A 13321-nucleotide genomic window follows, 5' to 3' on the forward strand; every position below is an offset into this window, starting at 1 on the left:
TCCCAACACCCAACCATGTTAATTTTGGTATATCAACACTTGCTAAAACATTTAGTCTTGGGTAAACCATATGTGATCAACCAGCTAGTCAGTCACAAAAGGATGTAAGTTCTAGCTACAATTACTCTCTCTTGTGGATTCAGATTGTAATTGGCTATTGTTTTGGTAGAAGATATGGAATGAGATGAAAGGAAAGGAATGGTGTGTTACTTGTGTAAGCAGTTAGCCTACCAAACCAAGTTGATCCAACCTTTCACCAAACTCTCTCTATTATCTGGTCCTCAATCATATAACTTGTGTGAGCTTCATTTTATTAGCGTAGAGTGAGATTGAAAGTAGGTGAATTAATCTACTCTTCAATGAAAGCACAACTTATAAATCTGCTTCCCTACAAATAAACCAAATATTAGTATGTATTGAACTAAATCATTATGGTATTATTGTCTAGATAAAAGATTTAGTCATTTTTATCTAGGTAGCTAGTGTTTGCCTTGTTCATGATTTTTGTGGAGGAAATTCATGGTTCAAGGGAAATTTGAAAAGGGGAAATGCTGATTGGAAATGGGATTGGGCTTCCACTTTTGGGATTTGTATCTTGTTTTATATTCATTTACATTGCATATACGGATTTCAAAATGGACTACATAGATGCAAAAGATGATGATTTAAGTTTTGTTAGAACAAATGGGACTCAGTTTATGTTGGATGAGAAAGCATTTTATGTGAACGGTTGGAATTCTTATTGGTTAATGGATCAAGCTGTTGAAGAACACAGTAGAGTGAGGGTTAGTTCAATGTTAAAAATTGGTGCAAAGATGGGTTTAACAGTTTGTAGAACATGGGCATTTAATGATGGAGCTTATAATGCACTGCAAATCTCCCCTGGTCAATTCGACGAGCGCGTTTTCAAGGTATAATGTATCTTGTTTTCTCGTGGTTTAATGTTTTCTTTTACTTTGTTATAATAAATATGGCACTTGGGTGCAGGCACTGGATTATGTAATTGCAGAAGCAAGAATACACGGAATTCGACTAATTCTTAGCTTGGTTAATGATTTACAAGCATTTGGAGGGAAAGCTCAGTATGTAAAATGGGCATTACAAGAAGGTGTAGGCTTGAGTACTTCCAATGATGAGTTCTTCTCGGATCCGTACATTCGTAAGTACTTCAAGACTTACGCGAAGGTACGTAATGCAACCCTTTATGTCTCTAACTCTTTACATATATGGATTGGATTGTATATGAGACAACTTGAACTTCCTGTTAACCTGATTTTATGCTTCTTGCATCATTGCAGACTATATTGACAAGGAAGAACAGTTATACTGGAATTGAATATAAGAATGATCCCACAATCTTTGCATGGGAATTGATAAATGAACCGCGGTGTACGTCTGATCCTTCTGGTGACACTCTCCAAGTAAGTGGAGTAGCATTTTCTTTTCATGTTAATAAAAATGCATAACATAGATTATTTCTCAGAGTTTGATTAGCTATATGTTAAAGAATTTCAGGATTGGATTAAAGAAATGGCGGCATTTGTGAAATCAATAGACAGGAATCATTTGGTGACAGTGGGTCTTGAAGGATTCTATGGTCCAGCAGAAAGCACAACAAAATTGAGTGTTAACCCGGGAAATTGGGCAAGCAAGTCTGGTTCTGATTTTCTTCGAAATTCCAAGATATCTAACATTGATTTCACCTCTGTTCATATATATCCTGATCATTGGTAAGCTAGTAATTGATCATGCCATGTGTCATAGAAATCAAACTATTTGAAAATATTTTCATTCTTTTGTAGGTTCAAGGATCAAACACGAGAAGAAAAACTAAAATACGTCGAGAAATGGGTAGTTTCTCACATTGACGACGGTGACAGAATCCTGAAGAAGCCTGTACTGTTTACTGAATTTGGACTATCAGACAAGAACATAAATTTTGAACATTCTCACAGAGACACATTTTACAAAATGATTTACGATATTGTTTATAAATCTGCCACGAACAATGGAGCCGGGGCAGGGACATTAGTTTGGCAGTTGTTGGTTGAAGGCATGAATGAATACAATGATGATTTCGGGATCATTCCGGGTAACACTTCAACCATCTATAGAGTCATAACTCAACAGTCATGCAAACTAGCAACAATTCACAAGGCACATTTTCAATCAAAGAAGATTTATGAAGAACTTTGCTTTTAAGTAAAGATTTATATTATTGTTGAAAAGAGATTAGTGTTGCCTCAGTTGAGTTACTTCTCATTGCCAATTAATGTCAAGTATATGATTGAGGTGTTAGATTTTTGCTATTATTCGCTATCTAGCTAGGTAAATTACGCGTAAAGTGACATGAAAAGTATGTGCACGGCAAAGATCCTCCTGGGGAAAAAATGTACTCTTAAACCCATATGATAAGCACATTTAACAACTCTAAAGTCTAAATCATTAATGATAATCATATTACTCCTAAAAAAACTTACATGAAAGTGAAAGCAAAATCTAAATGATATGAGGCCGAAGTGAAAAAAAACGAAACGAAGCACTACTGATTGTCAGGGAGAGGAGGAGATTGATGCAACATAGTGTTGTTCAAGAAACTGTGACTGGTACCCTCTACTCCAATCTGTTCAGAACTCAACGGTGAGAAAGTTTGCGGAGCATATGGTTGTTGCTGTAGTTGGTGCTGGTCTTCATTTTGTGGATGAGGTTTGCTGAAAGTCATGTGAGCTTGGGTTTCAGCTAGTCGGAACTGTGTAGTCCGAATTTGTTGTTGCAAGTCAGAGATTACACCAACACATCCATGTACTGGATCTTGTACTCTAAACTCCGCCTCCATATATAATGAATTTGCTGCTTCAGCTCTTTGATGCTCTAGAAGTTGCTGAATAATAATTATGCGCACAAAAGAAAACACATATTCAGTAATTGAAGAAGGCAAATAAGAAACAAAAAAACTTGAGACACCGAGAAATTTTGGACCCCGCTGTGCAATCAACTAAGCAGAATCACAACTGTAGACTGTGATGCCAACACTTTCTGTCCAGAATTGAATTTCACCTTTAAAAATGATGGCTCAATAGTAAATTGACAGTTTGATATTACATCAGCCACTTATCTACAGATCAGTGACAATGGCTGACCTGGTAAGGGCCTGGGGAGGGCTATAACTTAATTAGAATTTAGGACGCATCTCTGTGATAGTTTTTTTTTTTTTTTAATGTTAAAAATACTCGAGAAACAAATGGATTTTACATCATAATAAAGTAAATACGATCTTTGTATGAATATTCAAAGTTTTAAGCAGAAATAAGTGACACAAAATTGGGAAGTAAAGTAATACCTTGAGCATTTTGCTAATGTTGCTGGCACCAAAGATTTTGTGAACATAAGCAAATCATTGAGGATTATTTGATGGAAAATATGGGTAGAATATGCAATCTGATGGACATTTCCTTCTTAAATGTTTGCAAGCTGCGCAGCGAGTATTACTTGGGATCATGGTATATATTCTTTCTTATTTGTAGAAAAATATCAAATCATAATCTACAATATTCTCAAAGATATTTCAGCAGGAGAATATCTAGACAGAGAATCTGTGTAAGAATTTTTTTTTTCCGATAGATTTTTTGTTTTTAAGTTTTTAAAGAAGGTTTTTTTGTTTTTGTATATGTTGAGTAAGAGAAAGGAAGGATTGCATCTAACGGCTAGTAAGTTAAATAAGGTAAATTTCTAAAGTAAATTATGAAAACAAATTGTATTTATGGAAATGAATAAAAGTGGCATGCATGGTATGATTTTATTGCAATGTCTCCAACTCTCCGTAGGTCAATCGTCCTAGCACATGTCGGCTATCCCCAAAGGCCCAAAGTAATTCTGGTTTTCTCTGTAATAATTATCAATTTTGCAAGCTTGTTCTTACACCATGTCAACACCTTCCTATGGGGGCAAGTCTTCTTGTTTTGCTTTCCCAGCACATCAGGCATGGAATACTGATCCCGGAAATCAAATCCGTGCAGTGGTGCCTCCCAGTAGTTTTCTGTTTTTTAGTTGCATCTTATGCATCAAGAAAGAATCTAGAATATACATTCAACTGTAAACATTATAATAGTGCTAATAGGTTGTATAAAAACTACAACTGAAGGATGGTTCCTGGGATTTTATCCTTTCTGTTAACCTTGAAAGTTGAACCTAATAGGTGGTATACTCCAGATAGCGATATCATCTTTACTTTTATCAACACGAAAGTGTTTTGTACTTCACATCCATTATTAGGAGTTCAAGTGTTTAGTTCATACTAGGAGAGAATCTGAACCTGTTTGGGGTTTACTTGCCCACAATAAAGTTGCAGAGATGTATCTGCAGTATAAGATATACATCACTGGCAAAAATTGCATGAAAAGAATTGGCTTCTATGATAATTTTTCACTCGGTCTGTAAACTTAAATTACATACAATATACCAAAACTCATCAGGTTGTCTACTTCATTAAATTACATGGAAAACCAAAACTCACAAATGGTTCAGGAAAAACCATCTAAAACCACCTACATATCAAAGATAGGGGAAGAAAAAGCAGCTATAGAATGACGAGATGGAGATACGATAACCTAAAACTCCTGATGTTCAAAAATATGAAGCGAAAGAAATAAACTTGAAAAAAAAACTCAAGTGTAATTACAAACTTTAGTGGGCTTCTTCAAAAGATGTACAGCAAGTGTAGCATGTATACAAACAAATCAGTAGGGGCGAACGATGTCGCCAAGACAATCAAAGAAATGAGACATGTTGATTTTATCTTTACCGGAGTAGATAGCCTCTGCCGATCCACCATGTGGACCCTGAACAGCCATTTCTATCAACATGTAAAGCTTCTTGATGGGCATCTGGAAGAAAAAAAAACATCACATGACAAAATGATCAGAGTGAAGATTAAGAAATGTAAAACAATCTAAATAAGCAAATCTCTTTGCCTCACTAATGGGAACTCAATGTACTCTTGAAACTACAAACCCCACACAATCTCATTTTGCAATAATGTGACGAATGAAGGCTTCAATAAATCCACCCATCCTATATTTTTGAAAACCACTTCCTATCTATGTTTAGCAGTTTTGGTCGAAGGAAGGGGGGATATAGATTGTAGTATGTTATCTGAATCTAGCTTACATCATTCAAGGCCTCAGCAGCTGCTTCAATATCATCTTCAGCAAATACTTTTAGCTGTTCCAACACCTGTAAAAAAAGGAAAGAATAAAAAATAAATTAGACCACCTAAACGAAATGTGTTAGAGGGGTGGAAGCACCCAAAAGCTATTAGCAAACAATTAGTTTGTGGAGTCGATAAAACTGTTGTCTATGCCATTTGCACTTGATATAGTTGAAAACCTCTGAATGACGGTATTAAACTAAGCCCTCAAGTTTATTTTATAATTTTCTACTGAATAAGATAATTAATTGAACTTTTTTTTTGTTGATAAACTTAAAACCAAAAAATTAACCTTTTTAGCATCTTCACTTCGCAAAATTGGCACATGGTATGTGACTGCAAAAGCACCGCAGATACCAAGTGACTCTAAGAAGTCCACCTCGCTTGTTGTCCCAATCACCAGCATATTTTTCCCCTGAGACCAAACAAATTGAAGGGCTGAGAATGCAGAGAACAGTAAGAAGACAAGAACTCAGACAAGGTTAAATATAAATCCGAATGATGATAAAACAGGCTTCAAAAAGGGAGCAATGAACGTTTCGGCACATGCAACAGGACAATTGCATTAAAGAGATGGCACCAGAGTACCTTTGGAGGAAGTCTTTTGAGGAGAACCATGAGTGTCTGAGAAATCAAATTTGAAAAACGTGGTCCTATTGGAACATACTCCAGTAACCTAACAGTTATCAAGTTTATAAGATTGATATCAGTCCTTGAGATAAGAAAAGGCGTGTGAAAATATACTCATAAGGTTGAAACCAGCATGAATCACCTTTCAATGTCATCCAGGACAATTATGCTTAACTGTGACTTGTAAGCATCTTCAAATACCTGAAACAAAGACCTTGTAAGTAACGAGGTTTTCGGATTTAGCAGAGAGATCACGACATCAGAGTCGATAAACAGGGAGTCAACAACTTCCCAGTGAACTACAATGAAATGGAAACAGCCCATATCACTTCTTTAACCAAGAAGCAAGAACTTAGTGGAACTTGCATTTTTAACAAGGAAATAAGAGCAACAAATTCAGAGGTCAAAACAGGGTCTCCTTTTGAAAGAAAAAGAAATTCAATAAGGCAAATGATGAAATTGGGAGGCTAGTTTTAGGTATCTCAAGCAAACCTTGACGATCTGTGCACATTTACTGCTTTCACTAAGACCAATCATTGTTTCTGCTGAGATCTGATTGCATAACAAGACTTTAAGGTTAGGAACATACATGAAGAGGAAAGAATTGCAAGCAATATCAATAAGAGAAAGAGGAACTTACAATCTTCACATAAGCAAAATCACTGTCAATACCGACTGTAGCTGCCATTGCTGTCTTACCACTGCCAAATAATTAAGCTTTAAAGTAAGAAACGAAAAATTCCATAGAAGAGATAATCAAAATCCAAAGGCACGTTGAGCAAGAAGGCTCCGAATACCTTCCAGTTGGGCCTTCCAAGAGGCATGTTACTAGTGGACTTCCTTTGCTCACTTTAACCTGTTCCACTAGTAGCATAGCTCTCTGATAGATATGTTTATGTCGTTCACCACAGTCCACCACTCCGTTTAGCCTGCAAATAACAAGTGGAGAATTTCAGATGACCAGTTCCCTTTACCTGGAGGATGATAAACTGTATTGAAGCCTAAGGAAATATTTTTGAACAAAGCCATGTTAATTCCACATTGTTTAACTAGTTAAGGTTTCATTTTAGACTGAGAAATGACTAAGACATTACTATATGGGTAATTGAAGTTTACGGATTGCAACAAGTTCCCGATCTCCCCACCACTTTTGGTGAGAACACAATTTGAAAAGAGAAGTTTAACAACATCAAGAGGGTCAAAGTGTTTGAAGCCTAACTAATATTCATAAAATTAGAGTTGAAATCAAACTTAAAAAAATAAACATACCTGCACCGCTCAAGGTTATCTGTGGAGGCTCCAAAAGCAGGAATGATTTCCTGAAGAGCATGCAGAAAGTCATCCATAGTTACTTTTATGCTCTCCTCATCCACTGTCTTAGTAAGATCATCTAGGCTCAATTGCCTGTTCAAGGCATATGATACGGCACTTTTAACAACACCTTCAAGTTCAGCACCACTGAAGTTCTTCGTCCGAGCAGCTGCATCCAAAAAATAAATATGATTAGCGAACCGATTTTATTTTTTGGGTCATGCAAATGATTATTAGAGACCGCTGAACCAGCGGATTTGGCTAAAAAGGGGAGTTCTAACATCGGAAAAGATATGAGGCTAAATGGAGTATCAGAGATAGGTATATCTGAAAAGAATACAAAGTTGCTGTCATTTTCGAAAATCAAAGCTCACTGAAACACATACCAAGCTCTTGAAGGTTTATATCTGGAGCAAGGAAGGAGTTCTCTTTCATTTTGTTGGTATGAATTTGAAGAATTTGTAAACGACCATTCTCGTCAGGGAGACTTATCTCAACTTGAACCTCCAATCTTCCAGGCCTACAAATACAAAATTAAAATGTAAAACAGTAATATTGGATCCAAATAATGGATAGTTTAAAAAGCAGAACCAAAAAACTTGTGGTTAAATCAACAGGCTATCAAGCCCATCAACTACCAAAATGAAACTGATATACAATCATAGCAATCTTCCAGGCCTACAAATACAAAATTAAAATGTAAAACAGTAACATTGGATCCAAATGATGGATAGTTTAAAAAGCAGAACCAAAAAAGTTGTGGTTAAATCAACAGGCTATCAAGCACATCAACTACCAAAATGAAACTGATATACAATCATAACAATATTGCCTTCTATAACTACATACTTCTTAATTACACTTCCTTATGTTTCCAATGATTTCAGTGTTCTAAAGCCAAAGTATCATATTGTAATGAGAACCAACCAAGGATAGTGGAAGTTTATCTGCCTTTGTATTGTATGATTATATATGAGTATGCATTTAAGTTGAGCATTATGATTATGTGCAGGAGTATGTGTCCGCCTGTATGAGAGGGAGAAAAAGAGATTCACCTCAGAAGAGCTTCATCCAACAAATCCTTTCTGTTGGTCATTCCAATTAGCAAAACATTATTTAAAGCCTCCACACCATCTATCTAAAGGAAACAACAAATGCTTGATTAGATTGTGCAAGGTTAATGGGAAATTGGTTAAAGAACTATGGATTCTACTTGGCATGGAAACAAGTTGAAATTATAAACTAACCTTCGTAAGGAGCTGGTTCACAATGCTATCATGAACTCCAGTGCCATCTCTAGTTGATCCTCTTGACTGTAATCTCAAAAAGTAAGCATCAGATGTACGACAAACGAACTTTAAAGCAAATTAAGCAAGTGTAACACAAACCCTCCATAGCCATCCATGTTAACATATTTTGCACTTAATTTCAATATGAGTTATTTATTTATTTACAACAAATACACATAGTCCTTATGTACCAGTACTGTCACGCATATTTTGATTTTGTGATGGGTAATCAACATTATAAAGTAAGCAGTTTTTTCATGTATAGATCAAAACTTCCAACCAGCCAACAAAGTCACATGGTATTTTGGTGATTAAGGTTACAACTAAGGAGCACAATTTCCCATGTCATATGTTTTTTCACACTTGTCCTGCTAGGGAACTGGGGCCGATATGCCTGGCCTCTGACACAGTTCTGTAAGAAAGCGCAAACATCTCTAAGATGTGTTGGATAAACAGAGATTCTTGTTTTAAACCACTTTTTAGTGTGTATAGCACCCGAATTTGCTTATTAGATTGACTTGACTGAAAAGTCAATCAGTATACCAAATGCGAAAAAGAACAAAACTAGTGGCCTAAAGTTAGAAGGTCTGCTGCTATCAAGTCTACCTTAAGGTGGCGAGTAATGTATAATTAATGGTAAGAAAAGAGAGTCTAAAGGTTTATGAGCTCCCTACCTTACAGATAGCATCAATCTCATCAAATATGATAACATGCAGCTCACTTTGATCCCCTGAAAGCAGAAAGCGAAGTATTATTCACTGTCACGGACAAACATTAAGCGTACTTGCTATATACAATTACTTTCTCACCTAGATTCCTTTGGTCATTCTCAGCATCAGCAAATAAATCCCTTACGTTCTTCTCAGTCTCTCCGACAAATTTGCTTAACACTTCAGGCCCGTTCACAATCTAGAGTACACAAAAAAATCAATTTACGGAATTGTAGGTTTAAGATAAAGATTAACACTGAAACCTAGTCCCAAAAGCTATTCATAATATTTTTTCTGAAAACCAAAGAACAATAGAAAACTGTTTCGAAGTCTCCACATAGTCCACACAAAATATAATTTCCTTCAAGTCTATATATAAGTACGTATTAGAAAAAATAAAAGAAGAAGCAAAAGAGTCAACTCTATACCTTTGGGTCCTTCCCATTTAACATTTGGCCAATTTGACGAGCCATAAGAGTCTTTCCAGTACCAGGTGGCCCATAAAGCAGCATTCCCTTGACATGCTTAATACCAAGTCTGGGACACCAAAAGCATTATTATTTATAACCTCAGATTTAACAAAAACATAACCAGTTAAATAGGAAACGCAGATTTCTTTTGAGCGGAGATTACTTATTGGTCACATGGGCAGGAAAAACACGGGAAGCAAATGCTCTTCGGAAGATATCAGCAAATTCTGCACTTAGACCACCTATACCCAGTGACTGGAGATTGAACTCCTTCTGCCGGAAGATGTTGCTGCTGGCGGCTTCACGTTGGTTGACAATCTGCATATCTCCATGTAAGTACGATAGTTTAATAACTTATCCAGATGCATAACCGGTGCAAAAACAATCAGAAGACAACTTACTAATTAAATACTATGGAAAAAATGTGGAGAGAAAAAAAGAAACAGGCATGTTACAAAGAAAATGAAACACGACCTTGATACCACTAGCATTGGATGCTTCAAAGACAAAGTACGTATCATTTGATATCATCCCTCGCTCAAGGTTGTTCGATTTCTCTTCCCCCTCTACAGCAGCCTGATTAACTGTGAAGATGTAATTGGTACCGTGATACTCAAACGAAACCCTTTGTCCTGCTGTCATAACCTGTTTCCCACAAGAATTTTCAATAAGTTCCCATATAAATTGGATATGGAAGACAACAGTAAGAGACAAAGACTAGGAATATACCTGGTTAAGAAATCTCTTTCGAAGCTGCTGAGATAGAAGAGCAGCATCAATCTGTGAAAAGAATACATATTAATCATGCTTGCCCTTCATAGATTTATTAGTGATTAGACTGATCAAAAGCTCATGGGGAGTGATGAGTTGTAGATACACACCAGGAACGAAACACGGCTAAGATATATACAAGTTGATGTCAAATAAATATGACAAAACATCGTACCTGTTCATTTTTAGTTCCTTTTTTCACGAACTCCAGATCTAGTGTAAGCAATGCCAGGTTGAAATTCTCTGGTGGCATGAATCTAAACAGAATTCAACAAAGGAAAAATTATTAGACTTGCAAGAGTCCAAAAACATCATTAACATATGGCCAGAGGAAAAGTTTGTGCTTAAACCTGCTGCAAGCTATTGTATCCCCAGAAGAAACTTTTGCATGCCTTCTTTGAATGGCATTTAGTGCAATATGACCTTCGCGTACACTTGGATGAACAGTATGTCTTGATTAAGGGCACAAAAGAGCAATTGACCATGGACAATTTAAAATAGAACTAACCAATTGCCTTACTATATTAGTTCAGAATCTTTTTATCATCAGAATTTGGAATGTAATCATTGACATACCAATGTGACAACCTAACTCAAAAGATACAACTCCATTACCATGCGGCCGAACTAATTCTCCAAGGAGTCAGTCATTCGTTCTTCTATTAACGCTACATATTTTGATATACACTCCCCCAATTCACCCTGGGTAGGGTTTAATGCAACTATCTATACATCCAGAGGAAACCATAAAGCGGTAAATACTTTGTAAACTGTTGGTAATGTGTTACATACAAAGCCCTAATTTCAAACAATGACAACTTATAAATTAATTGTTGATCCATGAAACTCAAGACATTGAGTAAATCAAGTGATCATATAACCTAATTCATAAAACTACACAATCAGACATTTCTTTAAGAACAACATAATCAGAGAAAATAACACTAATCTGCAGGAGAAATTAAACCAAATCAGCAATGTATAAATTTCACAAAAAAAAGGATATGAGAGAGATAGTACGAACGAATCGGCAATCAGTGCGAGAGCGAGACCAGTGCCAGGTACAGCAAATTTGCTAATTTCAGAAGAAGCGCAATAAGCAAAATTTGTAAGAGCTAGATCTGCAGCAGGTGTGTTTGTAACGATCATGTTAATATTTGCCGATGCACCAAACCATGATTTCCCCGCCATTTTAAAGCCAGATTCAGGAAATTATACACTGTAAATCTAACGAGATGGAGAAAGACTTGTGTTGTGTAACTAGAAATATTCGATCACAGAAAATTTGAGGAATAGAGGAAGAGAGGAGAAAAGAAAAAGAAGAAAGAACAAAGAAAATTCCCTCTCTTAGCAGCGAAGGAATTGTGAAAACTATTTTGGATGTCTTAGTCATGGCTAATGGTCAACACCTTCTGACTGTTATAACAGGGAGAATGGTGCACCGGGCCAGTACGAAGTTGTAACTGACATGGCAATGAAGGTGAGAACGTTGCCAATATGATGGAGCATTGACGAATGTTCAAGAATTTGAGTAGGGCGGTGTTTGATAACAGAAACTGGGGAGGCAAGAAAAGACTTTCCATGGAATTTTATGGAATTAAGTTTAAAACATATTTTAGGCTGCGTTTTTTTTATAATTTCATGGAAACAGATTTTTGACCGAACGACGGAATACACGTTATTTTCATGGAAAGATGACTATTTCCATGGAATTAACTCCAATCAAACACAGCCTTTTCCCTATTTTTCATTTCTTCACAATTTTTAAAATCCATTTATTTTTCAATTTTGATTTTCTCTATGTATCACCTATAAAAATCTAATTGACTATGATTATGACTATTTCCGTTTTTACTTATCTTTTTTTGTTAACCCCTCTTTTTGATTTAACAAAACCAAAAAACTATCAAGTTAGAAACCCTAGCATGAATTGAAAAGTCGTAATAGATGAAAAAATCGATGAATCGACGATTAAATCTTTCGTTTTCTTTATTTTTTTTCCATTCAATTCGTCAAAAAAAATAGATGAATTAATCGCGATTAATCGATAAACCATTATTATGGAAGATTTCATTATTGAAAATCTAGAAAAAAAATATCTCGATCCTAATTTAAATTGAACATCCAAGAAATTTTTATTAATCTTTATTATTGAAACCTATTTTGCGAGCAAGATTTAAGGGTTAGTAATTAACCTAATTAAATCAGGTTGCATAAGCTCACGTTGAAAAGGAAAATAAACCCAATAGGAGCAATAAATGGAAATCGAAATGGAAATGTACTTTTAGGATATACGGCACTTTTTTTTAAGGTTGAATTTGTATTGCAAAAAGAATGGAACTAACTAGAGGTGTAAATTGGGTTGTGCCGGCACGAGCACAACCCAGCCCAGCACGCTAAAATCTAAGTCCATCCCATCCAAACACGTGATTTAGCCCAGCACGGCCAACACGTTAGTTTTGTGGAATGTGATGGGTTAGCCTAATCGGCACAGTAGCACAGCACGCGGCACGGATAAGCATGTGGCCCAGCCCAGCACAACACGTTAAGAAAGCACGCCATAGCATGCGCAAATATAGCATATAACAAGGCATAATACATCACATTTTGTGTATACATCACAAAAGAGTCACTATTCTAGCTAATTTTTGAAATTTTATGCTGGCTTATTTTTATAACAACACATATAATACCTAAATATTTGGAAAATATATTTTAATATTGTTGTTGTAATGTCGTTACCTATATTTGACTAGAACATTAATTTACATGACAATGATCCAATTTTATATTTGATGGAGTATTTCTTTTTATTGAATAAACTTGTTAATTTTACTTGAAATAATTTCAAATGATATTGTCTATTTAGATTCTCGTGATAATGTCCGGCTTAATGTATACCATTAAATGATTTTAAATTTCTTATAACACGTG

The 13321-nt window shown here is 35.7% G+C and overlaps 2 protein-coding genes across 2 annotated transcripts; one reads left to right on the plus strand and one right to left on the minus strand.

Annotated features, from left to right (window-relative positions):
- Window positions 1–320: 320 nt before the first annotated feature.
- Window positions 321–2428, plus strand: LOC113319284 (mannan endo-1,4-beta-mannosidase 2-like). The gene is made up of 5 exons (XM_026567557.1): window positions 321–911; window positions 988–1185; window positions 1299–1421; window positions 1516–1730; window positions 1803–2428. The coding sequence occupies exons 1-5, from the start codon at window positions 549–551 to the stop codon at window positions 2200–2202; spliced, it is 1299 nt and encodes a 432-aa protein (XP_026423342.1). The 5' UTR covers window positions 321–548; the 3' UTR covers window positions 2203–2428.
- Window positions 2429–4391: 1963 nt separating this feature from the next.
- On the minus strand, window positions 4392–11738 carry LOC113318184 (vesicle-fusing ATPase-like). Its single transcript, XM_026566314.1, has 21 exons — window positions 11394–11738; window positions 10738–10833; window positions 10563–10644; window positions 10346–10396; window positions 10091–10261; window positions 9780–9934; window positions 9575–9683; window positions 9246–9345; window positions 9111–9166; window positions 8395–8460; window positions 8203–8285; window positions 7534–7667; window positions 7106–7316; window positions 6634–6765; window positions 6477–6537; window positions 6329–6388; window positions 5979–6037; window positions 5795–5882; window positions 5499–5621; window positions 5167–5232; window positions 4392–4883 (listed from the first exon to the last, which is right to left on the minus strand). Exons 1-21 carry the CDS (start codon window positions 11576–11578, stop codon window positions 4737–4739), a joined length of 2235 nt encoding a protein of 744 aa, XP_026422099.1. The 5' UTR covers window positions 11579–11738; the 3' UTR covers window positions 4392–4736.
- Window positions 11739–13321: the final 1583 nt, after the last annotated feature.

Source organism: Papaver somniferum, chromosome 10 (genome assembly GCF_003573695.1).
Source record: "Papaver somniferum cultivar HN1 chromosome 10, ASM357369v1, whole genome shotgun sequence".
Taxonomy (NCBI): domain Eukaryota; kingdom Viridiplantae; phylum Streptophyta; class Magnoliopsida; order Ranunculales; family Papaveraceae; genus Papaver; species Papaver somniferum.

Coding starts and splice junctions, on each gene's coding strand:
- LOC113319284 (XM_026567557.1), top strand. CDS start 549: ATGCTGATTGGAAATGGGATTGGGCTTCCACTTTTGGGATTTGTATCT. Junction 1,186..1,298: donor ACTTCAAGACTTACGCGAAG/GTACGTAATGCA, acceptor GCATCATTGCAG/ACTATATTGACAAGGAAGAA. Junction 1,731..1,802: donor CATATATATCCTGATCATTG/GTAAGCTAGTAA, acceptor ATTCTTTTGTAG/GTTCAAGGATCAAACACGAG.
- LOC113318184 (XM_026566314.1), bottom strand. CDS start 11,578: ATGGCGGGGAAATCATGGTTTGGTGCATCGGCAAATATTAACATGATC. Junction 9,684..9,779: donor CCTGCCCATGTGACCAATAA/GTAATCTCCGCT, acceptor TTGGTGTCCCAG/ACTTGGTATTAAGCATGTCA. Junction 7,317..7,533: donor TATAAACCTTCAAGAGCTTG/GTATGTGTTTCA, acceptor TTTTGGATGCAG/CTGCTCGGACGAAGAACTTC.